At 39.0% G+C, this 13,103-nt stretch overlaps 1 protein-coding gene across 1 annotated transcript in view; it reads left to right on the top strand.

Annotated features, from left to right (window-relative positions):
* unc5cb (unc-5 netrin receptor Cb) overlaps positions 1-11,337 on the top strand; it is a 118,297-nt gene extending 106,960 nt beyond the window's left edge. Inside the window, exons 10-17 of the mRNA XM_053339386.1 lie at positions 158-520; positions 3,630-3,717; positions 3,876-4,047; positions 7,752-7,985; positions 8,687-8,836; positions 8,925-9,089; positions 9,872-10,050; positions 11,178-11,337. Coding sequence (XP_053195361.1) covers positions 158-520; positions 3,630-3,717; positions 3,876-4,047; positions 7,752-7,985; positions 8,687-8,836; positions 8,925-9,089; positions 9,872-10,050; positions 11,178-11,337 — 1,511 coding nt within the window. The remainder of the gene's footprint in view (positions 1-157; positions 521-3,629; positions 3,718-3,875; positions 4,048-7,751; positions 7,986-8,686; positions 8,837-8,924; positions 9,090-9,871; positions 10,051-11,177) is intronic.
* Positions 11,338-13,103: the final 1,766 nt, after the last annotated feature.

Here is a 13,103-nt window from a genome sequence, read left to right as displayed (position 1 = left end):
CCAACACTTCATTTCCTTGAGGTTATTTTGGTTTCAAGTTAGTTTCTCACAAGCTCTCCACATCCACAGTTGGAGAGATGAGTGTATGATGACCACAATAGATCTTTTAAGACTTATTTACTCTGCTTGACTGATGTCATTTTCTTTTCTCCTCCAGCTGATCTCCTAACAGCACCCCCTGACCTGACCTCAGCGGCCGCCATGTACCGTGGCCCCGTCTATGCCCTCCATGATGTGGCTGACAAAATCCCCATGACAAATTCTCCCCTGCTGGACCCTCTTCCCAATCTGAAGATTAAGGTGTACAACTCCTCAGGCTTAGTAACGCCACAGGATGACCTGGGAGGGGAGTTTTCCTCTAAACTATCACCCAAGCTACCACACTGTCTCCTAGACAACAGTGACAGCACGATGGGCCGTCGCACACAGACCCAGACGTTGCTCCGCACCAGAGACCCGTCCTGTACTGCTCTGGGCTCATTCAGCTCCCAAGGAGGGCACCTCATTGTCCCCAACTCAGGTATTGTACCAGACTTTTGTGCTGTGTTTTAATTCAGTGAATATTTATACTTTTAACCAGCCAAAATTGGGTGCATATTTCAAAATATACATGGATAAACATGATATAACAAAGAAAAATTGAGTTCTGGTTCATGAAACAGGATTTGCTAGTTCCAGCAAATTCTGTCATAACCTGTCTCAAAACCCATTAGCTCTCCTTTGTCTGTTTTGATCAGAGCTGCATGTTTTCATCCACTCAGTGCCTCTCCTTTCAGGTGTTTTATGAGCTCTTCCTTACAGGAGCATTTAGTTATAGTACCTCCTGCTGTGTGTATGTGCATGTAAGAACATGCGTGTGTGTGTGTGTGTGTCCACAAGTGCGCATCCTGAAAGAATTAACCCCTCTCCACAGTATAGCCTGACATGGAGAAGGGACCATCCATCAGCCCTTCTCTCTGTGTCCCAAAGAGGCCACTCATTCATTCATAATAGGCTGATGATGATGTTCTCAGCCCAAAATGTTACCCTCGCAGATCTCATGAAATGGGCTCTTGAACCTTCAGGAAAACCATTATGTCTTGGAAAAAGTGCCTCTTTAGTGGTGATCTGCTCTTCAGGTTGTAAGTAGTCATTACAGTAATGACAACTATTCCTGTTGAGACATAACTAACAGCCCATTAGTTTACTTCTCACTTACCTGTTTCAACAGTAAATCTCATTAAATAAATAATTATATTATTTCTATAGGGATCTTTAAAAGCAATCCTTTAACAATGAGCATGCATAACATGATATGTGAAATCTTGCTTATCAGAATCTTGTCACATGACTAAGATTTAGTCATTCAGACTTGTTCCTTATGTCCATATGGGCATATTAGAATGAAAAAAAAAACATTTTTTCACATTTATCAGGTGAAATGTGTCAAAACTAATGATAATGAGAATTGGTATGTTTGCTTCTAACATTAAGAGACTGCCATTAATCTTTGCAAATGCCTACTAAACTATCCATTATACATGGAGTGAAATACAATGCTACATGTGTACAGTGTAAATTATGTTTTACATTGATGAAATTCGAGTTGCCTCTGTACCTTACTATTTCTACAAGGATAACCTTTATACACGCAGACATGACTTGAAATAATATGCTAAACCATATGTAACTTATCAGTGTATGTATGCTCTCAGTATGACAAGGGTTGATGGATACTTAAGGTGTGTGCAATAGAAGTACAGCATAGAGGTGTACTATTTCAGGCAGCTTACATTAGCTATGCTGTCCTCACTTCAAACGCATACGGGCTGTTTGTAACATGCCACAGATGCATGTTGACAGGCATAGACAAACTAGCAGAGACATTAAAGGATACACAGACTTCTCAAGTTTCTTAAGTTTTTCTTTTTTAGTTTTGATTCCTGTAAAAATATTCTCAGCTGCGTTTGTGCACAGCCACCTCATCATGTTACATAGGCAGAAGGAGAGGAAAGAGCACATTTGATATTTGATCTGTTCGTGTGTCTGGGTAATGAAATATTTTGTGGCACTGTCAGTGTGGCTGTTTGGTATTTTGCATCTTAAAATGCATTTCCCTTCTCTTTGAAGCTTTGCTGTGTGAGAGAGTGGCAGTGTGTGAGACTTCCCCATGGCATAGTTGTGATTGCCTTGCTAGCTAGCAAGAGAAGCTGTCTGTCACCTTTTGAAAAGTTCAGCACAAGGACATGGGAAATCAATGAGTTATCTGAGAAACCCCCTCCAGAGAGAGAAAGAGTGTGTACATTTGTGTATGCGCGCGCGCGTGTGTGTGTGTGTGTGTGTGTGTGTGTGTGTATGATGGAGTGAAGGGCTCCTAAAAAAAATACTTTGGACAGGACATCATATCAAATCAATCTGAGATGGAAAAATGTAAATCCTGCTGGCTGCAGCAATATGAGAATGATATGAAGAGTAGAGAGATCATTGGTTTTATAAATTAAATGTCACATCATTTCCTGATGTCATAGAAAAGGCAGAAAAAATTCCTAGTTATTTATATTTGAGACTGAGGGGACATGCAATTACAACTATACCTGTCTAAGAGAAATAATTATACTATACTACTATACTATAATTATCATTAGGGATTCAACTGATCTTTACTCAAATGGTCATATTTATCTTTTGCATGTGAAAGCTTGAGCATTAGGGACCTTCATTTCCATTTACTAAATACTCAATTTGATGTAGCTGAGACTCACCATGTAGAGATACTTATATCATAGAAATATTTTTTAGCCATATAAGCAGTGCAGCTCTATTGCAATGCCAGTCTAATAGTCAGTTCACCACTTTGGTCTAGACTGAAACACCTCAATAATTACTCACTAGCACTATTGATAGTGTTGAACTCTGCACGCTTGTTTTCTCGACTGCTTTTATGATGTGTACTACATGTTTTATGCCATGTGTGCTCTTATGTGCTGCGTAGTCACTCTGTGCTGTTTATTTGTTAATCTGCTGCAGAACTGCAGGACAGATTCCAAAACAAATTTGCTTGTGGAGACAAATAAAGTGTATCTTGAGCTTGATTTTGATCTTGGATTGCCTTAAACATTCCTGGTCTCCAGAGAATGAATCCTACTGACACTGGCGGTCATCTGTTATTTTCTCTCGCCATCATGAAGTTGATATTTGTGGTTTAGAGTGATATAGCTGAACAAGTATTTGATGGATTACCATGAAACTTTGATTTGATTTTTGTTTTTTATTGAAATATCTCATTGACTATTAGAGGATTACCATGGAATTTGGTAACAATATTAATATCACCCAAAGGATGAATTTTAAACACTTTGATCCCCTGTCCTTCTATCCAGCATCAACAGGTCAACATTTTGCTTGTCCAATAGCACCCACTAATGACATTCCTGTTATCCTTAGCTGCATTAAGTTTAGTACAAATTAAGAAATGTCAGCATTGGAAATACGATGATAAAAAATGATATCTTCTAATAATCAACATGATAGCCTCATGACAGGCATTAACACGACAAGCAACTGTAAAGACTCCACTGGTCTACCAGACAACTCACAATTCATATGTTTGCTTCTTTGTTTGTGTGTCTGTCTGTTTTTGTGCTCCCCAGGGGTGAGTCTGCTAATTCCAGCCGGGGCTATTCCCCAAGGCAGAGTGTATGAGATGTATGTGACGGTTCAGAGGAAGGACAACATGAGGTATGCAGTGCAGCCTGCACCATCAACGCCCCTGAGCTGTGTTTACCCCTGTCAGCTCCACCATGTCACACGTACACCAAGACTGCTGTCACAGTGCCACTAAACAGTGTGTGTGTGTGTGTGTGTCTGTGTCTGTGTGTAATTCTCTGCTCCTCCAGGCCCTCAGTGGATGATGGCCAAACAGTCTTGAGCCCTGTGGTGAGCTGTGGGCCCCCCGGGGCCTTGTTGACTCGGCCCGTCATCATCACCATGCACCACTGTGCCGTGTTTGACGGCCAACAGGATTGGTTGATCCAGCTCAAGAGCCAGTCACCGCAGAACAAGTGGGAGGTGAGATGTGGCATGCATGACAAAAACACTGTAACTACTGCAACAGTAGACTAGCTTCTATAACCATGGAGAATTTTGAAAGCGTGCTTTTGATAGTCATGTGAAGTATTAAAATGATGCGCTTGCCTCCCAAAAATAACAAATTGATTCATAATTCTATTCGGCATTGGAAGAAACAGAGCAAAGAGGAACAATATTGTGAAGAACAAAATGTAATGGGATGATAGATACTGTAGCATGGAGGAGGTTAGGAGGATCAACTTTCCCTGCTTTGTTTGTGCAGCTCTACACTCAGAAGAAACTCCTGTTGCAACCAGGTGCTGAAATAGTAAACCTCTAATAGCAGGGAATGAGCTGGGACTGTTTTTCCCCAAACTGCTTTCTTCTACCTGTATGAATGCCTATTTTTGTTTGTGTTTGCTGTGTGTGTGTGTGTGTGTGTGTGTGTGTTTGAATGTGTTTGTGTTTTTGGAAGATGTGTGCTTGCAGGCTTCATCATTAACAGTGCTGATGATGATAAGTTGGGTTGCTGAGGGCAGCAATGTGAATGTTTTCTGCCAATCTCCTCCCTCTTTCTTGCCTTCTGTTTCTTTCTTTCTGTTATACTAACACAAAAACACATTCACAAACACATATAATTATAGAAAAACTTCCACTTCAATTAATAAAGTTATTATTGTTCGAAATAGTTTGGTTGCCACTGTCACCAAAAATCTTTATTTAAAGACAGATAAAAAACGAAAACCTATGTTGTAGGTAGTCACTAGCATATTTTTCTGACTGGACAAGTTTTCCTTCCTCATGGCTTTTAATATTCTCTTATGTGCGGGGGGGCATCAAGCATCATACATTGAAAATCCAACTACTTAGCAACACCCTTTATCCAATATATAGCCCTCTGTCAACTCATCATTGCATATATGGGCTTGAATAACATCATTTTCAGGAAGTCTTTGCACAATCGCCACTGCTGATGTGATGATATGACTTATGGAGGAGAAAAAACTGCCAGACTGGCCCCACATGCCTTTGTGACATTGATGTATTACTTTGGGGCATCCAATAAAGCTCAGTGTAAACTGAGTGTTTTTAAGGAAGAAATAACTATTGATTAAATCTCTGACCTGTCAGGAATGCAGATGGTAATATCCAATATGATGCCAACATCTTTTATATGAGTTTCTCTCTCCACTGAGGCCAGCAACCATGCTGAATGTGTGAAATACTGCTTTATATGACATGCTCTGTCAAGATGTGTATTCATCATTGCAGTAGAAGCAGGAGAGAGGAGCCTCTCTCTCTATCTATCTATCTGTATATATATATATATATATATATATATATATATATATATATATATATATCACCACCAGTTGAGAATAATCAGTTCCATTGACATCCAGCATGCTACACCCCTCCCCCATCATAGCACACACACGCACACACACACAAGTGTTCAGTGTCACTGAGGAAACATGGTGTCGTGATGATGATGAAGACAGCAGGTCATATAATGAGGAACATGTGGGGCTTTCTGCTTCAGTAACTCTCCAACAAAGATTTATCGTCCTACGCCTCAAAAAAAAAAAAAATATCAACTGATGAATGCAGAAATTTGTGAATAAATTATTCTGTATGAATGTGTGTGTACATGTATGTGTTTACATGTTTGATTGTTTGCGCTTGCACACATATGTTTGAAGCAAAAGCCTACTTTTCCACTGTGTGTTCTAATTATCCCCCAATACGGAGCCCCAGTGCCATCCCCCAGGAGCAGTTAAAGAGTCTAATGATCAGCAATAATACTGCTGTTAAACAGCCTAGCTCACAATAAAATGCTATAATTCCTCTTCTGTCTCTCATAATAGGCTGAATTAATGCCAATGTGCCGCTCACAGGAGTGTTTGGATTAGAGAACGAAAGACAGAGAGAGAAAAAGCAAGATCAAGAAAGATCAATGAGGGGAGAAAAAAAAAGAGGGAGTTTTGCGTAAGCCTCCTCAGACCAGACATGCTTAATGAAATAGAAATATGCCCAGGCATTAGTGCTATTACAGGGGGCAAATATAAATGGTCTGCACACTCACTTTTTCATTACCTCATATATGCTGTCAGACGTTATTAATTCACACATGTTAAGTGTAATTTCTAAGGGATAGAGTTTACGTAAAAACGCTGTGACCCTTCAATATACATCCCCACTTAAACTGATGTTCTGCTTCCAAATTATTATTATTAATTTTCCACTGGACAAGAACACGTTATGTCATTATGTCAGTTATTGTGTAAGTGACTAATGATTCTTTTCAGTTTAATAATTACGACTGTCACTAGTGAAGGTTTTTAAGTACCGTTAGCATACACACAAATGCACTAGATCAGCTTTTCCACTATAACAAAAATGTAATGAAGTTACAATATGCTCAGTTTCAAAACATGCAAATGCATATCAGTGTACCAGGTATTGTGTATAAAAATTAAGAAGATAATTCAAATTCAGTGCAAATTCAGATTCAGTGTACATGATTTACTTGAACCTGAAATTGAACTCATCTTGCTGTGTAGTTTCATTGAATGATGAATGTTAAGAAAAGTTTGGTTTTCTTCATACTTTAGATTTTTAAGTTAAATGAGTTTGAACTCATTTAACACTTTGTCCTTGCTTGCCGACAACAGAAAGTGTCTTTTGTTCTATATCCACTAGGGGTGTGACGATACACTCAGCTCACGAGACGAGACGAGACACAACACAATATTGGGTTCACGAGACTGAGACGAGACGAGATTTTAACTATATTTTTAAGAAAACTTCAATGAGGAAATACATGACTGTTCTTTTTATAAAATGGAAATAATGCAGGTGCATTTTGAAATGTTTTAACTAATCATCTTGTAATGAATCACTTCAGTTCTACTTTGTAAATATATAATTATCATATGCAGTATGCAGCACTGTAAAAGGTTTCTCCATATAGATATTTTATAGATTTTTGTATTTATGGTAATAAAAACCATAAATACAAAAGTTAGATATAATCACAAATACCAAAAAATTAATTATGAAGAGTAGAAAGAATTCTAATATATAAATATAATTTAAATAAAAAATCCAATTATCACAAATTATAACATATTGCTAATTTAAAAAAAACACAGAAATAAAAGTGAATTGCACAAATCCTGTATCACATAAATACACAAGTAGAACAACATATAAATTGTGTAGTGTGTGACTCATTTTACTTTTTACATCATTAGGCTTCCACAGTTGCGCTAGATTCCTCCGCTCCTCCTACTTCAGGCTCTCAGTTAGAGACCTGAGGTCAACTTACCACTGCTCCTCTCCTCATCTCAGACTTCTGACTGAGATCTTCTCAGCAGGTAGAAGCTGCACAAGGTTAATGATCCACACGTTATATGACGTGCAAATGAGCGATAGACAACTGATGGTCTTTTTTTTTGCTGCGGCCCTTAATTATAGCTTCGCGAGACAACCTTCACTTCAACGAAAAATATCGTCACGTTTTAGTCTCTCGTGGCACGAGATCTCGTCACACCCCTAATATTCACATTAGAAATGCTCTTAATCATGTCGTTTTTTTCCTGTCCATGGTCCATTATGATAAACCATGAGCTATTTCTGTATTTTTTTAGCTTATCTCCCACTCATGTGTCATGTCTTCTTTCTTCCTGTCTGCACTGTAGGATGTGGTGGTGGTAGGAGAAGAAAATTTCACCACGCCATGCTACATCCAAATGGATGACGAGTCCTGCCACATCTTGACAGAGACGCTGGGTACCTACTGCCTCGTGGGACAATCTCTCAGTGCTTCAACCACCAAGCGCCTCAAACTAGCCATCTTTGGGCCTGTCACCTGCCCTGCCATGGAGTACCACATCAGAGTCTACTGCCTGGATGACACACAGGATGCACTCAAGGTAATAACACTACATGTTTTATGTGTGTGTGTGAGTATCCATTCTTTTGTGTCTCTGTGTTTGCACAGGTTATGTAGCGGAAATTAAATGTGTTTGTAAGCATTAATTATATTTGTGAGTTTGTCATTTCAACTGACTTGTTAATGTGTGTTTGCGTGTGTGTAGGCATAGCCAGCAGATGAAGAGTGGGAGGTGGAATGAGAATTTTTTTGTGTTGGTGTGTCACAATGAGCAGACATAAGCGCTTGCATTTGAATAGAGTTGCTGCTCCAAGAAAGATGTAGCTGCTGCGCAAACACAGAATAAGCCACTTTTATCCCCCTAGCCTAGTCCACTGTTGTCTCCTTACCTCAATTCTGCTTAACATGCATCCACCTACATGCAGGAAAGATAAGGAAGGATTATTGTACTGAGGAGGGTTATTATACATGGTTATTAACTTTGGAAATATGTATTGAGAAGTGATAGTGATCCTGCTGCAAGGACATTAAAGTTTCAGCTGGCAGGTCTAGATTCAGGTTCATAAAACCCTAAGGGAAATGTGTTGAATATACATATATATACATTTCCATTAAGAGTATTTGATACAAACTACTGTAGCAAACAAAAGAACAACTGACTATAGCAGCTTAAAAGAAGAGTTCAGTCAGGTCAGTTTGTATACTGTCATATATTTACTAAGTGTGTGTTTGTGCATTTAGGAAGTTCTACAGATGGAGAAGCAGATGGGTGGGAAGTTGTTGGATGAACCAAAGACTCTCAACTTTAAAGACAGCACCCACAACCTGAGACTTTCCATCCATGATGTCCCCCACACGTTGTGGAAGAGCAAACTACTAGCCAAGTACCAGGTAAAGTACATGTACACTTTGTTAAAAACCACCTTAAACAGTGCTCTCTGACAGTCAAGTAAATCCTTTTGTCTTCCTATCATTGCAGGAGCTTTCCTTTCAGCAAGTTTGGAGCGGTTCACAGAGGAATCTCCACTGTTGCTTTACTCTGGAGCGGTTCTCTACTAGCACTGTGGACCTGGCCTGTAAGATATGTGTACGCCAAGTGGAGGGTGAAGGACAGATTTTTCAGCTGGATACTACACTGTCAGAGGTAGGGCTAATATTTGACTTAATGTAGCATTGTGTATAACAGATAAAAAAAACAGTTCTCCTTGTCTAGGTATAAGTGTTGCATCAGGTTTGTATTGAAATCTTTACAGAATCCTCATCTGGATTTAGCATTTAGAGCTGATTCAATGTCTCCACTGTGGTAGACACTTGAATAAATTAACCCTTTCCTCCATTTACTTTTTCCTCTTCTTGCAATGTATATAAAGAACGACACAGTACAAGATTGAGAGTTTTGACCCTGCAGAGTTCATACACTCCTGCCTATGACAGGCCAATGCAGAGCAGAGAGGACCAGAGGGAGAATAATCACCCTCCAGTCATGCTGTACATGCTTCACAAAGGCCATCTGGACAGGAGAATAGAGAGGATGGAGGGATGGAAGAGCAATCCAGCTTTGTTCTCCGTAATGAGATGAATTACAATACATGCAGTGCTGAGCTGTGTCCCTGTCTGGCCTTGGTTCATTTGTCTCTGGGTCTCGCTGTCTGTGTTCTGTGGCCAGACCTCCAGCACTTAATCTTCCAGATGCAATATATTTAAAAATCACTCTGCTTGCATCAATAAATGGATGGCAATGAAATGAATAATGCTCACTTTTTGTAGGATCGAGAACCAGACATTTTCTGTGCTACAAATCCATTTGAACTAAATTATTTTACATTTTGTGAGATGGCGTTAAATTATGTCTATGCAGCCTGCAGCCCGAACAAATGCAATTACTACATTCAATGTCTTTTATTCAAACTCTTTCTCTGTCTGCAGGATTCCCAGAGTATCGACACATCTCTGCTGGACCCTGCCAGTAACATCACCACGCTGGTAGGGCCCAATGCCTTTCGCATCCCCGTCTCCATCCGACAAAAGTTGTGTGGCAGCCTGGATGCACCGCAGACCAGAGGCAATGACTGGAGGATGCTGGCCCACAAACTTAACCTTGATAGGTGTGTTAAGAAAATAGGGCACTTCAAGAGAGACAATGACTGAGACAGTGACTCAGTTTTAGGCCCTTAGTGGTCACAGTCTGGCTGCAGTAATAGACTGTCATATGGTTTATTTATCTATTTATTTATTGCTACCAAGGGGAAATAAACGAGATGAATGAAAAAGAGTGCCTTTTCTGGAAATGAGCAAAATCACAATCTCCCTATTCTTTAGAATACTGATCCTTAAATCCCTTTTTTCATTTAGAGAAGTAAGCAACAAGATCATATTGGGAATACCACTGTAGATAAATAATCTTTTTTTTTTTTTAGGTTTTGATAGTTCTATAGGAAAATGACGCAATGTGATAAGCATCTGTTGAATGGAGATTATTTGAGCTGGACTGAAGTGTGGCAGACAGAAAGAGACGAAGATAGAGTGACGTTTGTCTTTTCAAATCGTCACCCTTGTGTCTTTTATAATCTTGTGTATGGGATAGAGGTACAGTGTGTGTCCATTTATAAGGTCCCAGCTCAACGGGGGGGCCTTATCACAGGCAGCAGCTGCAGATTGATGAGACCACTGACAGAGTGTGGCATGAAGGAAGGAAAACGCAGAGGAAAGACTTGAACCAACCTCTCTTTCAAAGCCCACATTGATGATAAATACAGCAGTGTATTACATGGGGCTCATATTTTCTATTTTAACTTACTAAAAAAAAAAATCCAGAAATGTTTGTGCACTAATTGTGAATATCAAAACAGATTTTTGAAAACATCAGTATAAAAATAGGATTTTAAACTATCATTTGAAGCACAAACACTGTTGGTTAAACATATTTTTTTCTTCTTTACTTACATAAAAGGATTCTGGTACATAATCAGCAAGTCATTTTTTCATTTTACTTACACTTTCTGAGCAACATAACTACAAATATCAAAACTTTCTTAGCAGCTGTAACCATGACATTTAGATTAACCAATTGTTCCATTAAAAAAACAAAGAGAAAGGCAGAAAAAGTCTTATATGTACAGATATTTGTGCAGGAAGGTTACTGTATTGACCACAGAGAGATTCATTCATGTAAACTCATTCGCGTCCCTTTTCTAATTAAACCGTCTTTGTTCTGTCACAATCTCTCATTCAGGTATCTTAACTACTTTGCCACCAAATCCAGTCCTACAGGAGTAATCCTGGACTTGTGGGAGGCACAGCATTTTCCTGATGGTAACCTCAGTCGCCTGGCCCAGGTGCTGGAGGAGATGGGACGCCATGACAGCCTAATTCCTGCAGTGACTGAACATTGATATCTGCCCGCCAGGGAGTGTGACACTCCAGGGAGGAAGTAGACATAAAAAGAAAATAAGAGAGGAGGACACCCAAGAAGCAGGGGAGACATTTGGCATCACAGTGATAAATGCACATACACCCTCCCAGATTCCATGTGTGCACACTCAGAGAAGTAAGAAGACAGAAACAGCCACGTCTACTCAGCCATGACCCAGTTAAACATTGGCAACAAAGGGTGTAATAACTTGGAGGGTAAACAAGAATCTCAGCCAGTCATTTCTCTCTAGCTGTTCCTCTCTCTCTCTGGTACAACGACTTGATATTTTTGGCTGTAGTTTCCTTGGAAACAGCTGTCCAGTTATTTGGATGGACTGTGTGAATATGTGTATGATGCCCTTACCATAGACAACAGTCTGAGAAGTGGCACACTATCAGAGGTCAAAAGATCAAAGGGAAAAGGCTTGAATCAGAGGACGCATCTCTCACTCTCCAAATCAGTCTCCATGGCAACTCCATGGACGAGTATGTGTTCTGTGATAACATAGTATTTAATAATATGCCTATTTATACATATCGTTTTTGTATTTTATGCTGCCTGTTATGAAATACTTTGCAATGTCCTCTGTTTTGTTTCTTCTGTCATTATGTTGGACTGTATCATAGCACCTTCTGGTGGACTCTTGCAGTAATGACTCATCATGCCAGCCACAATTACATGTACAGAAGGAAATCAATGATGTAATCATTCTACGGTTTTAGTGTTGCTGTCGTAACTACTATTAATACTTTTTATTCTTGTCATGTATAATTATTGATTATGTGCGCTTATTTTATATGATTTTTTTCTTTAAAATATTTTTGATAAGTTGCATTGGTTATGAGTTTTTTTTCTTTCTTTCTCTTTTTGCATGTTTTTACCAGGTCATTTGGCTAAAAGAGAGGGCAATCAATATTATTTTCCCAAATTGAATAAACTCCATGACTGATGCTAATGATTTGTATGTTGTTCAAGATGATGTCATCTACATACATGCAACCAGAAAGGAGAGGTAGCGCTTGTGGAAAAGAGAGGAAGTGTGTGGTTTGTCAAATAAGTATATTTTTGTAGGACTAATGCAACGGAAGACAACTGCTTTTTACCAAATAATTGGCATAAAGTGTATGAGGTTAAATTTAGTATGGGAGGTAATCATCTAAATGTCAAGTGTCATTCTAAACTGCTACATTTCTTGTTCATCTCTTGTGTGCACAACTGAATGACAGTCATCTAATTTTGAGTGTAATGGGAGATATTATGGTAACTCAGACTTCTGTGTGTTTGTACATTAATGACAGAAGCCATCAGTGATCATGATGACACTGACCCTGTGCATAAAAATAGTGATATTTGTAAATGCAACATTCCTTTGATGGAGCAGCACTTGTTACTGTTCAGGTGTTTTTGGTTAATTCTTGATTTTTTGATGGCAGTTGTCCCAGTTTTCGTAAAGCAGTCTATGCAAACTTTGCATCTTTTTGAAACAATCTTCTCAGTGGGCTAGCCTTTGCAATCCCTCGTTCTTCAGCTTCATGATTATTATTGTGTATAGTGAGAATGTAGCCTGTCTGTTTCTGGCACTCATGATGTTCCTTGCAACTGCTTGCATTTTCATCTGTCAAGTTATTGTACAAAGTGTAAGAAAGAATTTTTAAGACTAATAATAAATTATATTTATATGCAACATTGAAAACGGAGCATGAGGAGTTTTTGTTTGCATTGTGAGATGAAAATAAATCTTACGAC

The sequence above is a fragment of the Scomber japonicus genome, chromosome 19, assembly GCF_027409825.1.
Source record: "Scomber japonicus isolate fScoJap1 chromosome 19, fScoJap1.pri, whole genome shotgun sequence".
NCBI classification, from domain to species: Eukaryota; Metazoa; Chordata; class Actinopteri; order Scombriformes; family Scombridae; genus Scomber; species Scomber japonicus.
This window is presented reverse-complemented; position numbering and strand designations above follow the sequence as displayed.